General features: G+C 50.5%; 1 protein-coding gene across 1 annotated transcript; it reads left to right on the forward strand.

The window, feature by feature from the left end:
- The first annotated feature begins 1180 nt into the window (after nucleotides 1-1180).
- Nucleotides 1181-6534, forward strand: Irx2 (iroquois homeobox 2). Its single transcript, XM_021180710.2, has 5 exons — nucleotides 1181-1675; nucleotides 2924-3329; nucleotides 3612-4325; nucleotides 4926-5001; nucleotides 5607-6534. The coding sequence occupies exons 1-4, from the start codon at nucleotides 1424-1426 to the stop codon at nucleotides 4976-4978; spliced, it is 1425 nt and encodes a 474-aa protein (XP_021036369.1). The 5' UTR covers nucleotides 1181-1423; the 3' UTR covers nucleotides 4979-5001; nucleotides 5607-6534.
- The last annotated feature ends 10620 nt before the right edge of the window (nucleotides 6535-17154 follow it).

A 17154-nucleotide genomic window follows, 5' to 3' on the forward strand; every position in this document is an offset into this window, starting at 1 on the left:
CAAGCGCCCCCCATTGACGCTCCTTTACATCCAGCGTACTAGTGCCCTCCCTGGCCATCGACTCCCCTCACTTGGGGAAAGGGAGCAGGTACGGTCGAGAAAGTTTAGGGGCTGGGACCTAAGGGCTCGAGGGTCCCGCGAGTCAACTCTTGGACCTCACGACTGCGACACTTCACAAGCTGGCCCATGTCCTGGCAGTGGATACTCTAGCAAAGTCAGTCAGCTCTCCTGACAGGAACCTCCCCCCTCCCCCAAATTCGAACAGGCATTCAAGTTAACAAAAGAAAACAAAACTCTTTTGGGGCCAGAGTGGCGTTTGTTGAGGCGAGTCACTCACTGGCGTGTTCCAGACGTTAACAGGCATGATGTTCCTAACACGGCCTGAAATCTTCTCTGTGGACCTGGACAGAAGCCTCACCTCAGGGCCTCCCACAGCTTCAAACCGAAACGCTCAGATTCCGGGTGGATGCTTGGCAGCCCAGGCGCCAGGAGCAGGAGACCAGACGGGAGACCACACGGGCAGCCTCAGCCTGGAGTACAGGCGGACAGAGGACTGTAGAAGTGGGATGCCCCGGCAACTCTGCAGGTGTCTCCACACTGCCCTCCATCTCCCTGCCGTGTCTGCCCTGGACGCCGCATGCGACCTGGGCCGCTATCTTCAGAGTGACGAGGGGTGCCCGATCCGTATGTTATCCAGGTGGATCGGACCTGGCCCGACTGCAGGAGGCCTTTGCTGACCAGTGCTAGGCGAGCAAGAGCGCCGGCAGTGCCCGGATGGGGCCCCGGGAAGGAGAAAGGTGGCTGGGCCAAGGCGGGAGTCGGCGGCGGGGTGCGCGGACGTGGCTGAGAGGATGTGCCAGTGGGAGGGGGTGAGCGCTACGCCCAGTTTGGCCAGGCTGGGCTTCACCGCTGCAGGCTGCTGGCCCGGGCGGGAGTGGAGAGAGGCGGCTGCGCGACAAAAGCCTGCACGTCCCTCCCTCCAGCCTCTGGCTGCCACTCCTCCGCCTTCCCCTCCGCTTCCCTCCCCTCCGCTCTCTGCCCCTCCCCCGGCCTCCGCGGGGCCTCGGCGGCGGGCGGGGCAGGGGAGGGGCGGGCACCAGAATATGCAGATGAGAGTGTGACGGACAGCTCGGCGTTCCAATGTCCCTCGGAAACTCGAGCGCTCCTTCCTCAACTCCTCACTCCTGACTGCAGACTCCCCCAAATCCCGACCGCCGGCCTGGCGCGCGGCTGCGCCCACCGGCTCCGCGCTGCCCGCTACCGCCGCCCCGCCGATCAGCCAACCCCGCGCCCAGCCTAGCGCCCACCAGCCCAGCCTGCTCCGGCCCGCGGCCTCGGTGCGCCCCGGCCGGGCGTGGATGGAGGGCGCCGCGCGCGCTGCCCGCTGCTCCGTGTGACGCGGGCCCCGCGCCCCGCGCCCACCATGTCCTACCCGCAGGGCTACCTGTACCAAGCGCCCGGCTCGCTGGCGCTCTACTCGTGCCCCGCGTACGGCGCGTCCGCGCTGGCGGCGCCGCGCAGCGAGGAGCTGGCGCGTTCGGCGTCGGGCTCCGCGTTCAGCCCGTACCCCGGCTCGGCGGCCTTCACAGCGCAGGCGGCAACCGGCTTCGGCAGCCCGCTGCAGTACTCGGCGGACGCCGCTGCCGCCGCGGCTGCCGGCTTCCCGTCCTACATGGTAACCGCTTTGGGATGGGGGCTGGGGAGACCCGGACCGGGGAGTGAGTTGAGCTGAGCGCTGGGAACGCGACGCGGGTGGCGGCTCCAAAGTCACCAGCACCCGTTGCTGCACTAAACAAGGGACGGGACTGACCTGCAGTGCTCGTAGGCTGATTTCCCTTGAGCTCGTGCGAAGTGCTACTCCACCCGTGCCTGGACCAAGAGTAATCTCTAATCCGCGCGTGCGGATTGCTGGGGCTGCGAAATCTGTCGGCAGCTCTCCGCGTGGTTCCAGGCTGAGGGCCCCGGCTGCCCAGGCCTCTAGGGCCAATGCCGCAAGCGTTGGGTTTCTTGGCCAGACTGGTAGCGGCGAGGTCACAGGGAGGGGGGGGGAGGGGGTGGGTTTGGAGGGGGGCTGGGGATGGGCTGAGCCTGTGGTTCTCGCCCTAGACCCAGGCCGAAGCGCTTTAGTCTTGGTCGTTTTCTGTCTCGCTGACCGTGCTTTCAGGGAAAAAATAATGTGTTAACGGCTTTGGGACCCGCTAAGTGCTGCCAGAGTTCGTAGTAGGCCTATGGGTTCCAGCTCCTTAGATCCGGGATCTGTCTGAGCATCTCTGAGTTCTGAGAACAGGCCCAGCCAGAGCGGGTCTTGGCAGTTTTGGGGTGTGTGAAGACATTGTGTATGGGGGGAGGGGTTTGCTCTAGGTGGAATTCCCTGGGTAGGAACCAGGCCTTGGGAGAAGGTTACAAACCTCTCCTAGTTAAACGTTAAAGGATGAATTAAAATGCTAATTACTACGTAGTTGAAGAATTGGAAACGCTGACTGGCTTCTGAGTTGCAAATTGGATTTACTCTGCTTTAGAGGGTGAATAGCGGAGTGGGGTTCCGAAGTATTTTTTTAAGCTACATAAAGGAGGGAAGGGAAGGAAGGAGCAGTGCGGGAAGCCTATGATGAAATTTAGATATAAAGAAACTACTTGCTGTAGTGCGGGACTATCCAAATATGTTTGCAGACACTGTTCGCGCTACTCGGGAAACTGTCGTTTTAGAAAAAGTAAAGTGTTAAAACAAAATTCTAGAATCAAATGGCAATAGTTTTGTTTTCCAGCAGCTAGCCTTGTATTTTTCTGGTTCTCTGGCTAAAGAGAGGTTTCCAACCCAGAGAAGCCTAGCAGGAAAGGCAGCAGGGGGCTGACGGAGGGTCGCTTGGGGGTGACGCCTGAGGGGCCCATGCACCTACCACTCACAGGCTGTTGTGGGTTCCAGGGCTCGCCATACGACACGCACACCACCGGAATGACTGGCGCCATCAGCTACCATCCATATGGCAGTGCGGCCTATCCATACCAGCTCAACGACCCCGCGTACCGCAAGAACGCCACGCGGGACGCCACTGCCACACTGAAAGCCTGGCTCAACGAACACCGAAAGAACCCGTACCCCACCAAGGGAGAGAAGATCATGTTGGCCATCATCACCAAGATGACCCTCACGCAGGTCTCCACCTGGTTCGCCAACGCGCGCCGACGCCTCAAGAAGGAGAACAAAATGACCTGGGCCCCGAGAAACAAAAGCGAGGATGAGGACGAGGATGAGGGAGATGCTTCCAGAAGCAAGGAAGAGAGTTCGGACAAGGCACAGGATGGCACAGAGACCTCTGCGGAGGACGAAGGTGAGCGGGGCAGCGGTCAGTGCGAAGGCTCAGGGAGCTTTCTTCCCAGGCGGGCAGTGGTAAGGGCGGACACTACGCACCTGTCACGCGGGGTCCCGGGCCTAGAAAATGGATTTGGGTTGGAGAGTCCCCGGGGCTCTGTAGAGATGCTGGGCCGCAGTTAATGCTGCCTCCGGGTGAGGTGCGGGGTCGTGGGAAGGTCGGTGCTGAACGCTGGGAGGATGGGGGTGCGGGTGCCCCTGCTGGTCCAGCTTTCTGCCCACCGTACTCGCGTCCCCTCAGGGATCAGTCTACACGTCGACTCGCTCACGGACCACTCGTGCTCAGCGGAGTCAGATGGGGAAAAATTGCCCTGCCGCGCCGGGGATGCCTTGTGCGAATCAGGCTCAGAGTGTAAGGACAAGTTTGAGGACCTGGAGGACGAGGAGGACGAGGAAGACGAGTGCGAGCGGGACCTGGCGCCACCCAAGCCCGTAACCTCCTCGCCTCTCACCGGCGTGGAGGCACCCCTGCTGAGCCCGGCGCCCGAAGCCGCGCCGCGCGGTGGCAGCGGTGGCAAGACGCCCCTAGGCAGCCGGACGTCGCCAGGAGCGCCGCCGCCCGCCAGCAAACCCAAGCTGTGGTCGCTGGCCGAAATAGCCACGTCGGACCTCAAGCAACCAAGCTTGGGCCCGGGTTGCGGGCCTCCGGGGCTGCCCGCTGCCGCCGCGCCTGCCTCGACTGGGGCCCCTCCGGGAGGCTCGCCCTACTCTGCTTCGCCGCTGCTGGGCCGCCACCTCTATTACACGTCCCCTTTCTATGGCAACTACACAAACTACGGGAACTTAAACGCAGCGCTGCAAGGCCAGGGCCTTCTGCGGTACAATACCGCGGCCTCCTCACCAGCCGAGACACTGCACGCCGTGCCCAAGGCGGCCAGCGACACGGGCAAGGCGGGCTCGCATTCACTGGAGTCCCACTACAGGCCTCCGGGCGGCGGCTACGAGCCCAAGAAAGGTAGGCTGCCTGAGGCCCGCGGGGAGGGATTCTGGTGAGTCAGAACTAGCCAGAAACCTGGGAAAGGGCGCCGGGACCAACTTAGCCTCTTGTCAGACCCAGAATTTGGGAGGCCAGTGTGGGGAGACCCGTTGAAGAGTGAAGGCAAAAGGGGCTAGCCCTCCTTTTTGGTCTATCCTGCTTTATTTACTCTTTATTTAATTTACTGTTAATATTATCAAGTAACTATTTTGTTTTGGCAAACTTATTGGCAGGAAATGTGATCTGTGCTTGTCTCCCTGGTGGGTGAAGTCTTTCTTCTGTGGTGTTGGTTAAAAATGGAGCTTAGTGGGATTCTATCTGCCTTTGGCTCAAGAAAAGCACAGGTTCCTGGGAACTCTCGGAGGCCTAATTTTCTTACACTACCTCCATTGTTTCTAACTCTGCATCCCTGAGACTGGGGCTCCAGGAGAGGAAGAAAAGAAGGAAAAAGGAGGGAGCATAAATAACGTGGATCTTAGATGTCCCGGGAGTGTGTGTCCCTTGCAGGGATAAGAGCTGGTAGGTGCTTAGCTGCCAGGGACTGTAGCCTGTCCTCACTAACTGCCCCTCCCCTGACAGATACCAGTGAGGGCTGTGCAGTTGTTGGTGCAGGCGTCCAGACCTACCTATAGGAGGGCCAAGGTCAGCAGTGCAAGTAAGTTGGTTCCCTCTGCATCCTCCAGCCCCCAAGCCCTTGTCCTGTGCAGTGTGGTGTGGTTTCGCTGGAGAATAGAGTATTGGCTTTCTTCTAGCCTCTTTGCCTTCTGTGTTATAGATTTTTTTTTTCTTTTCTGCTCAAGTCCTGCTTTGTAGAATCACTTCTCTAAACAGAACACACACACACACACACAAAACCACTGTGTTGTTGGTTGATGATGGTGGTTTCAAAGATTTGGGCATTTCTGTGTGCTTCAAAACTCTTTTCGACACATAAAGGACACCTTGTCTGATGAGTGAGTTGTGCAGAAAACTGGGTATTTTGCCTGACATGGATATTGTTTTCAGAATAAGACTAAAGAGACACCAGCAGGCCTGGTCTTTTATGGGCCTGCGACTTGGTGTTCAGTATCCACATGGACACTGTGGACTCTAGTTCTCCCCCAGAGCTGTTACAAAAATTTACAACTAGACAACATTACTAGTTCTAGCCACTAAAGATGGCAAAGAGGCAGAGCCAGTAGACACAAGCTTGAATGTTGTCGATGTGTTGACGTGGAACTGAAGAATTTGAGATAATTTGGTCTTTTCCTTGGTCCACAGGTAGGTGTCACAATTGCTTTGGAAAAAAAGTCAGGAGGCTATTCTCCCTTCCCAAGCTCATAAATACACAGATACAAACCCCAGATGTGGAAACCCGGACCACATTTTGTGCCACTGTCTAAGAGGATGCACAGTGCACTGCCAACCCACAGACTCTAAGGACTGGACACACGTTGTCTGGGCACATGAGAACTTGTTGTCATAGTATAGCTTCCCTATGTTTGTGTGACTTTTGGAAACAATCTGTTTTTTCTCAGGATATCTTCATCACTTCATTGCCACGGTATATATTCTATAGGTGTGATAGGACTTGCTGTAAAATTTATTTGTAAAAAAAAAAATGTACACGGTAGAACTAACGTGATTGAAGAACTTGAGTCCTTCAGAAGTGGAAACAAATTTGATATTTATTTTTATAATGATATAAAGCTTCTAGTAATTTATGCAAGTTGTATTGCAATGAAATCTAAAACTTTTGTAAATAAATTCTGCCTGGTTTTTATTTGAACATTGCTGGTTATACAATCTCTGTTGGTTGTTTAACATCAATTCTCTACTAATTTATATCTAAAACTGTAAATAAAAACAGATGCGCCTACAAGAAAATGGTGTTTGGGGCTCATTATTACTGGAGACCCATTTGGGTAGAAGCTCCAGTGGTAGCCCTGGTTCCTGCCCCAAAGGTGATCCTACCTCACCTTTAAGTGAAGAGCCAGTGAGATAAATGTCCTTCTTGAGCTTATTTGAAAAATTGCAGAGAAATTAATGTACAACAGGGAGATACCTATAGTTCCAGTTTATTCACATACACATGTGTTTCAAGAAAGTAATTCAGGTTTTTTGTTCTCTGAATATGCAAATCCCTGCTTAGTGTAAATTTCTAAAACATGGAAGAAAAAAAAATAAAAGGATATGCCACCTCTCTGCATTTCATCTTCTTTTGTGGTGCTGGATCGGGGTCCTCCCACTGATACTGGAGAGTCCTCCCCCAAGGAGTGACTGATGGGAACGCTTGTTCTCCTCGGCCTGCAGTATCTCCCTTGACACAGATGAAGCACATTCAGGGAAGAAGCCTTTACTTTTTCTTTCTTTTCAGCTCCCACTAACAGGAGGGGGCGGGAAGTGGATTCTTTACTGTGGCACTCTGCTTACCCTTAACCCTCAGGGAAAAGAAAAGTTTAAACATCCTCAGACATTGTCTCTTTATTGTCTACTCACCTCCTAATTACAGGACCAGCCTGGAATTTGCAGCCAAATAGCCCAACCCCTTTGATTAGTATCATAAAAGCAACCACTCTGTCACTTCAGCTTTTCTCAAATTATGTAGATACCCATATAATAAAATTTCGGTGAAGAAACGAACAATCATTTATTTCCTCTGCAAAGATAAATTGAGTGAATATAACTTACGTTTATAAAGCAAGAATAATGGCTCCTTAGATTGCCCTTTAATCAATCATACACTTATTTTTCAAGAGGCTCACCTATTTCATCCCATGATTAATAACAGTGCGGCAGGGGAGCGTTATTGGAGCCCAGCGGGGGAGGTCTCTGGTGCTTTGGGCTGCTCTGGAATGGTCAGTTGGGGTTCATTATGGGCTGAGATTGAACGATTTATAAAATCTTGTCTAAACATCTGCCAGCTCCGATAGGCTGATGTGGCTGAGGATGGGAAATTGTAGGCCAGTTGCTATTGACAAAAGGATCTCTCTCCAGTGGCTTTTTGTGCCATAGAAATTAGTGGCCTCTTGCTGGGGTCTTGTTAGAAAGGGTATTGGAAAGTCATCTGAGGTACTTGAAGCAAAGCCCCAGCAGGCTGGCCTGGAGAGGCACTAAGTCGGGTGCCTATGGAGGGGAAAATGAAGGCTGCTTGGGATTTAGGGATTGGTTTGAAATGCATGGGCACTCAGGGTTCAGACTATATATATATATATATATATATATATATATATATATATATATATATGTATGTATATATAAATCAGCAGAGACCCTTGCTAGTCTGGGAGATTTCTGGGTTGGGAAGTCAGAGGGTAGTCTCGTTGTCTTTTTGCTTTTGTTGTTTGTTTCAGTTTCTTAGGATTTGCAGAGATAACCGTATCTCCTTCCAGATCCACTTTATGCTGCAGTAACAAATGGCCTGGCCCTCCCGGCCCTTCTCTATTGGTGTGGACCATGTTCACAAATCAGCAGAGAACTAAAAGGGCAGAGTGGCAGTATCTCTGTCACCTGTAACGTTGTGACTTGAGTCTTTTGAAAATTTTAGGAGGGAAGTATGAAAATTAACAAGATCTAAGGAACAAAATGCCCAAGATAACTCTAATGATCAGGCATCATTTAAGGCAGAAGTTTGGCTACAGTGTGACTGGGAAAAAAATCCCAAGCCCAAATGTCCTTCCTGCATGTGCCCAGAATTAGAAAGCTGGTAGTGTGGCCAAAGTGGATCTCAGGAAATTTTTCTTACCTGGACTTACTGGGTCCCTTTTGCAGCAAAAGGGCTCCAGACCTTCACCCCGTTCCAGAGGGCTGGCTTGTTTTGTTTCTCTCTGTGACATCTCAGAGGCCTCAGGAGATTAGCCAAAGCTAATGAAGCTGCTTTGATGTTTATACGCCCAACAAATTATCAGAGATTTCCATAGCTTACCCACCTCCCTCCCGACCTGAATATCTTACTGGAGAACTTGATTTTTAAATAATCGCGAGGAACACAAAATTGCAGGTGTGTTTAGGGAGACTAAAGAGAGGGAGGGAGGGAGGGAGAGAGAAGAGAAGAGAAGAGAAGAGAAGAGAAGAGAAGAGAAGAGAAGAGAAGAGAAGAGAAGAGAAGAGAAGAGAAGAGAAGAGAAGAGAAGAGAAGAGAAGAGAAGAGAAGAGAAGAGAAGAGAAGAGAAGAGAAGAAGAGTAGGAGAACCCCATGTAGGGAAGTGACTTCCGTGGAGAAATGAGCCCCACGGAACTCTGGCAGGGCAGCCACACTGAATTACAGACTGCCTGCATGCCCGGGCGCGCTGCTGACTATCGGGGCCCTCGCCTTCGCATAGTCTGGCCGCTACAGCCAGAAGGGCAGAAGGCCCTCCACAGGCCGGATTTCATTAGAGCCGATTTATCAGAATTCGCGCTTTAATCTCAGGTGGGCCCGGAGGCCCGGGCATTGGCGAGAGCACGGGGGGGGGGGGTGCGCTTGCTGGGCGGCTGGCTTGGGTGCTGCCTCCTGCGCCCGTCAAATGTCAACATTTGTTCCCAATAAAAGAGTTATTGTCTCAGCAGAGCTGCCTAGCAACTGCCTTTGAAACTTGAAAAGAACCTCACCCACCTTTGTCTGAAAGTCAGAAGGGGCGGGCAACAGAGAATAAGGGGGCAGGAACAATCAGCTGTCTAGCAGGGGTTGGGGTGAGTCTCCCAAGCACCCTCTTTTGGCCTCCGTCTGCACTCCTGGATGTGGGAGAAAGGCTAGAACTGCATAGGGAGAGAGGTCTGCAGAGGTGTGTGTACCTGAATGCTGCAGACTCCATCAAATTTCCACCTGGTCCAGACTTACTGGATGGCACCAAAGCCCCAAGCCTTCTTGGGTCAAGTACAGTGACGTTGGAATATTTACGAAGGAGGCTAAAGGCAAAGTGTGCCCTCTTGAAATTAGGAAACTAGCACCATGACGGAGTAGTTTCACAGACATTAGTCCTTTTTTAAAAAATCATTTTAAACCAATTTAAGGAGTCAGAAAAGCCTTTTTAAAATTTTTAAATGCACCGAATTGTTAAAAAGTTCACTCCAATTAGCCACATACTAATCATTGTCGCCATTTAAAATTTTTAGTTAACTAGTCCATCAAGATCTGAAGAAAATATTCACTTAGACCCCCTAATTAAATCTATAGATATATTAAATATATTTTAAAGTAGCTTTTATGAAAATAGTATTTCAAGGATGTTAACACAAATGGATTCTGGAAACAACACACAGCTGTGTGCCCCATGCGAATGTTATGTTAACATCATTTAAATTTCCACAGATCCCAAGGGGGACATGGCCCTTTGATGTAGTCTCAAACCTTTATGCAAGTGACAAATCCCTACCAATATTTTAAAGGCTTATTTTAAGGAGAATTAATCTACGACAATATAATTTCCCCCTTCCTATTGGTCATTATGAAAATGCTTCCAGCCTACTGACTACCACAGACCTCAGCCACTGCTAAGTGAAGGAGAAAACCCAGCTAACCCCAACATGTAGGGGTCAAATGGCACCATTTGTAGGTTTACCATGTGCCTTCGCCAGTACTTCTTGCAGTCTCTCCGAACAGCTCTTTCTCCTCCAAACTCCCAGCAGAGAACTGGCTCTCAATACTGGGAGTGGGTAGAGTGCTGTCTTTTCTAAGAAAAATGAAGACATTATTTGGGAAGACAATACTGGTAATACTGCTAAAACAGTTATGAAACACCCTGTCTGTTTTCTTGGAATCCCAGGTAGAAGGAGGAGGAAGAATGCTTGTTTGTTTAAATCTGGCCCAGAGCTCATAAGGAAAGGGCTTTCAAAAGGTGCCCCAACATAATTTTGTTCTATTTGGAGCTGAAAAGAAGTTAAGTCTAACATTCTTCTAGGATTGACTGTGGGATCCAGGCAGCATGTACACGCGGAGTGGATCTTCGAAGGACATGCCCAGGGGAGGAAACCCAGCTACACTAGCAAGCATATTTTATGAGGAGATAAATTGACAATTTATTGTGTGTAACTCCTGATCAATTATTAATCGTTAGTGTCAACAACAGGGTTATAATTACCTTCGGTTATTTTTAAAAAAATATTTGCTTTTTCGTGAGAAAAAGCTGGCTCTGATCTAGCGGTTAGTTAATGCTCTCCCGTAATGAGTTCCAGGAAGCACTGATCAGACCCTCATCCTCCCCTCCTCCCCTACACTTCCCCTTCCCCTCCCCTCCTTTTTGGTGACCTTTAAAAGGAAACATATTCACTCTCTTGTTTCTCAGAAATTTACTCCTTGCCTCGGTTCTTTCCAGGGAGCACCTTTTGTTTTTCTGCCATAAATAATGATTCTGGAGGAAAAGGGGAAAATGACAGACAAATAGGGCGCAGCTGGAATGAATAAGGAGGATCAAAGGATGTGGGGCTGGGCTGCCAAGGCCGCGCAGGTCTGAGCTCTCAGCTTGCCCGCCGCCCTGGTCTCAGCCCTGCAAGATCAAGGGCAAGTGACTGCATTCGGTTACCCGAAGGCGGCTGGAGGAGATGGTCTGGCCTGAGGACATTTCCTTGGAGACCTTGCCCATTCTGCATACCCTGGGCCTGTCGCTGCACTTTCGCTCTGCATGGGTGCAGGTTCTCGGTTCCCCACTCAACCAGAGAGAAGGGCGAGCTAGGAAGGGCTTCAAACCCGAACAGGAGTTCAATGATCAGATTAGGAGTGACGAATAGGGCGGCAGCAAGAATTGCGTCCGTCCGCACTCTAGGCTCTGGACTTCTGCTGAGCTGCAGTGTCAAAGGACAGCGGGCGAGGTGGCTCGAGACCTATTTACCATCCTGCACTAGAGACCGCCCTGCACTGACCAGAACAGTCCGCAGCTAAAGGCCTGAGCTGGACTGGTCTGGTACACCTATTTCTCTCTTCCCAGAGCTGGGGTTGCTCCTCGATCCCGGATGCTTCGTTCACTACAGGGATCCTGGTTTATGGGCGCCTTTTGAGTGTGTGAAGGGGTTGGGGCGGGGTGTTCTGAAGTGAGTTCTTGTCCTGAAAATGATACCCAGGGTCTGTCCCAACCGCAGGTTTTGCCCTATCTACTACAATCATTTTGTTACAAAGCTCTCCATCCACCCGCACCCACCCCTAGAATTGTCCCAGCCGAGAAGGTGTCCTTTGGCCAACTTCTCAGGCCCCTTTCTATTCCTCTATCTACTAGAACAGAGCCTTAGCCACGTGTGTCCTTAATTATCATATCGGGGTCCTGTAAGGCCACTGCCAGCATAAAAGAGTTCCCAGAGCAAAAGCTGCCTGGTAGAGTCACCTCCGGACAGTTTTTCAGGGCTTTGGGTGGAGTCAGGGTCGAGAGTACCCGGAAATGGAGGGGCTTGGAGGGAAAAGGTTCCCCAGACCCTCAGAATCAGCCTGCATGCCCTGCAGAATGGGGTCAGGCACCCACGGCCTGAGCAACACAACCTGCCCTGGTGCCAGGACTCATGTTCTCCCGGGAAGACAGTTATAGTATAAAGCTTTGAAGGACGCCACAGCCACAGGACCCATCCGGCTCACGGAGAGGCTCTATTCCTAGGGTACCCTGGCTTCCTCCACGGAGAACTCCTTCCCTTCCAGTCTTTCTGTTCTCCCTCCCAGGTCTCAGCCCTCAATCTCCTCATCCCCGGGAAGCAGCCAACCGGCCCAGCGTGTCGGGATCGCGCTGTTGAGGGTGCTGTGCTGCTGAGCTCTGGGCAAAAGCTGCGCAAATCGAAAGCGACTCCGGTTAAGAGCGATCCCGAGCGCTCAGCTCCCTCAAGCCCACAGCTGCGTCCTCGCTGGTTGGAACAGGTTCCAGCAGACACCCCTACTCTCTTGGCATTTCTTCGATTCCTTCCTAACACAGGTCCCCTGTCCGCTGTGCACAGAACTAGATCTTCCCATACTCTATGGGGATCCAGCGCTGCTCGATGCGCCAAAGGGTGGGGCTCGGGGTAGAACAGCCGCGTACTGGAGTCCAAGGCAGGGAGCCACAACTGGGAGATAACCAGTGGGGCCCCACGTACGCCTCTGGCCCTCAGGACGCACCCTCCACACTCTACACTCCAAGAGCTTAGAGAGGGCGGGAGCGCGCAACTTGTAGTAATCTGCTCCATTGCCTGCCTGCAGGCATGAGTCTGAGAAATGTTTAGAATGCAAAGAAATAGGGGAGCCAGTGGCCCGGTGCTGAGATTTAGTCGCCCAGAAATGCTCAGCACTGTTCTCTTGCTCCTCCTTAGGAACCCAGTAGGAGGCTTCCCTGCAAATGGTATTGGTCGAGATGGGGGCGCCAGAGAGCAATTTAGGTATTCAGGTGCCTTCCAGCTAATTCTAACTGGGAGTTCTGAGCCCCTGTGTTTACCTTTCCTTAGCAGAAGCCTTTCTTTGGGGGACCTGACAGTGACTAGCTCAGTTTCCAGCGACTTCAGAAACTGTGTATCAGCACCCCCTCCCCCCCCCCGCCCAAGGATGGGGAGAGGGCCCTCAAGACTTACTGGAATTAAAAAAATATAGCCAGAAGACCTTGGTGTGTATGTGTGCCAGACAATGAGGTGGAGGTTAGAGCTAGACAGCAGAAAGCTGTATTTGTAGTCTTTCTTGTAGTCCGGGGGAGAGAGTGGTGCCTGCCATGGGACTTTCCCTTAATCCTCCCCCATAGCCAGGGAAACTGCGCCCTGGAAGTCCTCACAGCCCCCATTGGGGTAGTGGACTGCACTGCTGCTGCTGTCCCGGCCCACCCCCACAACAGGGAGACCAAGCCGGACAGCTTAGCCATAGCCTCTGTAGAGGTGGGTGGCAGAGCTGGCTCCTTTTGGCCTCTAGAGTGACATTAGTTTGTTTAAATAAGAGTGGGTGGCAGGTCTTGGTTTCTTCTCCCTGGCTCTCACACAGTGGAAAAGCAATTTGTTTTATAATGATTATATGATACTCAACCCCTCAACTAAAGTGCCCTCCCTGATAATGGGCCCAGACATAAACAGGAGGAACCAAGGCCCATCCAGCTCCTTAAGGCTGTGCTAAGGGAGGGAAATGGAAGTAGGGAAGGAGGGTTATTTTACAGTTTCTTGCTATTTCTGTGTGGCTAGCTGCGAAGGAAGGAGTTACATAAGGCAGTGCTGTGGGTAGACAGACATTGTCAGGGCAAAGACCCTCGGATGTGGAACAGAATCACCTCTGTTCTCCTAACTTCAGCACCTTTAAGCAGATTCATACACCGAAACTTTAATTACACAGCCTTGCTTTCTCTCTTTCACACACTATTAAGACCAGGCACAACACACTGCACTCCAATATCTGGTAAGTAGATGGCCCCCCCTGTGGCCAGTCACCCTTAGTCTGGATGTTGTTCATTGAAGTTGGGAACCCCATGTTAAGAACCTACCAGGGTAGAGAAGTTTAGTAGCCCTAAATTACCCTAGGTGTTGAGGGAACCTTTGAAGAGCTGGCGGCAACTGCTGGCTCCTGCAGTCATTCCTGGAGTGTGTTTGACTTGAGACTGAGCCTGAGTATCTCCTTATACCAAGAGGGTGTCTCTTTTGCACAGTCCGTGTCCCTGTGTTTTGACATTGCCCTGTAGAATTGCAAGAGAGGTCCTCTGAGGTCGGGGCACTGCTGAGCAGGACCTTGGAAGGGAGGCTAGCACTCAAGGCGACTTCTGACCACAGCCTCTCTTTTCCCAGTTTGGTTCCTGCAGGTGCTCTGCTGGTCACACCAGTGGGCACACTGGGGCATTTGCCATGCTCACTGGTCTGCTTCTCTTCCTTGTGAAATTCAAGGTGGCCATCAATACAGCTCAGTAGGGTGCTTGCCTAGTGTGCACGAAGCCATGGATTCCCGGCACTCATTCAAATAGAACACGAGAGTGCATACCTGTAATGCCACCACTCAGGCAGTTCAAGGCCATCCTCAGCCACATAGCAAGTTAGAGGGTAGCCTGGGCTACATGAGCATTTATCTCAAAAACAAAGCAAAATAAAGGAACAGTCACCAGGCTCACCCTGGAAGGGAGCCCTCAGGGGCCACAGAGAACTTCTCAGTCCAGGTTGATTGGTTCTTGGGGTTCCCTAACTTGCACAGTGAGTTGTCTACCTGCCTACCCTGGTCCACACAGATATTACTAAGAGTGCCCAACAACCAGTGATGCCCATGAGGACAGGAAAAATGCAGCTCAGACTATGCATAAGTTGAGGTCAGACTTTTAGGGAGTGGGCTTGGGTAACTCAGCATAGCATGCTTTGTCCTGAAGCCAGGAGCCATGGAGCTGTCCCAGGAGATGGGCTCCTGTGTCACTTGTTTGGTGGGGCCATCTAATAAAGTCATTGTGCTTGCCTGTGTGATCAAAGGAAGAAAGCAAAATCCCTGACTTTGGTTCCTGTAGCCATCCTGTCTGCTCTTCCTTTTTCTCTTTTCCTTTTTTTCTTTTCTTATTTCTTCTCTTTTGAGGTGGATGAGAAGTTAGGAGATCTCATTATGTAACCCTTAGCCATCCTAGAACTCTCTATATAGACCAGGGTGACCTTGAACCATAGCAATCCACTTGCCTCTCTGCCTTTTGAGTGCTCGGATTAGACATGTGCTACCTTGCCCTGTCTGCTTTTGGTTTCACTACAATGTACTTACACTTCTAACTTGGCAGTAATCAAGTGTTTTGACATAATTCATGTTTTGTTTGCAAGAGTGCTCTAAAATTAATGGAATCATAGTCAAGATCCTTCAGATACATTTTCCTTTATAATAGGTCTGGCAAGATATCTCAGTAGGTAAAATCCACTTCGAGCAGAGGGGCAAAACAGTTGAGGAAAGAGCATACGTTTAGGATACCTGGGTTCAGATCTCAGTCTGGCAGCCTCCAGACAGAAGTTGAACTGTCATTATGGGGCCTTGTTCTATGCATCTATGTGTGCTGGGGACACAGCAACCTTTAAAGAATTTAGAGAATATTAAATGATAGATTGGTGTGCAGGCTCTGGGCTAGGAGGACTGAGGACATGGACTTCAATAACCCTAGGAATAAGTGGGCCAGACCTGATGTGTGACAAGATAGTTCAGATGGTAGGAGGCAGCTGTGGTTTGGATATGAGGGGTCTCCCCCAATGCTTGTGTGTTAAAACCTTGTTCTCAGCCTGGTGTGGCTGGAAGGCAGTAGATCCCTGGTTCAGTGGGGCATGCGCTTGAAGACAGAAGAACAGTTCTTTCTTCCCCAGGCTATGTGTGAGTGGTCACAGGGGAACAGTTTCTCCATCATGTGTTCTCTGCCACAATGCAACCCCAGAGTAACAGGCTACTTAATCATTCACTGAAAGCTCCAAAACTACGGGTCTAAGTTATCCCTTTTTCCTTATCAATAGAGGATTTCAGGTGTCTTGTCCAGAGAACTGATTAACATAGGGACCAAGGAGCAGAAAGACTAAAATAATAATCCTCGAGGAAAATGGGTAGAGTCAGGGCTAGAGTTAGGGTCAGGATCAGGGTCCGGGTGAGGGTTTGGGTGGAAAAGGGCATTGTCCTGTAATGCTTTTTGTTGCTGTGAAAAACACTATAACCAAAAGTTACTTGGGGAGGGAAGGGTTTATTTCATCTTACAGGTTACAGTTCATCATTGAGGGAAATCATGACAAGAGCTCAAGACAGCATCTTGAAGCAGAAACCACAGGAAAAAAGCTGCTTATGGGGCCCCACCCCCACCCCAGCTCATCTACTGTTCTTAAACTTCCCAGAACTCCTGCCTAAGGATGAGACCACTCACAGTGGACTTGGCCCATCTACATTAATTAGTAACCAGGAAAATACCCCATAGACATGGCCATGGGTCAATCTGACAGAGGCAATTCTTCAACTACAGCTCTCTCTTCTCAGGTGACTCTAGGTTTGTGTCAAGTTAACATCTCACACTATGACAAACATAGAGGGACTTCTCCTTGAAGGCCAGCATTCCCCACTCCCACTTCCTTAAAGCCACATGCAATGCAGCTAGATTTAGAAGCTCCTTCTACAGCAGTCAAAACTTCTGAGTTCTGGGTTTGAATCTCAATTTATGAGCACTGGTACTTGCCCCCATCTCACCAGGGGCTTATTATCATTATGTGCTGCTATGCACGGTTGCCCAGCTGTCATCCCTGCTCTGCTTCTTTCTGGCTTCACACACAGGATTCTGTTGATAAAAATAAAAAATCAGATGGTTTCGTGTGTGTGTGTGTGTGTGTGTGTGTGTCTGTTGTATGCTTGTTTTCTAAAATGGGTTCTCATTGTTTTGAGACTTTCTGGAGATTTAGCACCACGGACGCTAATCTCTGGTGCATCTTTCTGTTGCCTCGGTTTCCATTTTATTACTCTCTTGCAAGAAGGGGGACATAACTTTCAATGAGGAAGATTGTACATAGATACATTATTACCAGTTAAAATATCTGCATCAAATTAGAGTTCATTTTCAATTTCTCAAGCATAAAACAGATGACTTTCCAAGTTCACAGCACTTCACAGGTGCATGTAATAAAAGTACACCTGGATAACAACAGGAATAACAAAATATTCAAACAGAAATCTATAAAGATCAATAAACAACAAAGTTACAGAGGACAATAGGGATGTAGTTACATTTACCCTTAGATGTACAATGGATGCTTTTGGAGCATCAGTGTATAAGTATGTGTTTATCACAGATTCTAAAATGCTCTGTGAGCTCAGAAACTTACAGTTTAACAGGACATCCTCTATTTTTATCTACAAACTCAGGTAGCTTGTTCCTCAGTTTCTCATCATCTGGACAAAATACCCAAGGAAAGCATGTTCAAGGCTCACCATTTCAAAGCTTTCATTCAATCCAAGGTCAGC

Source organism: Mus caroli, chromosome 13, assembly GCF_900094665.2.
Source record: "Mus caroli chromosome 13, CAROLI_EIJ_v1.1, whole genome shotgun sequence".
Taxonomy (NCBI): domain Eukaryota; kingdom Metazoa; phylum Chordata; class Mammalia; order Rodentia; family Muridae; genus Mus; species Mus caroli.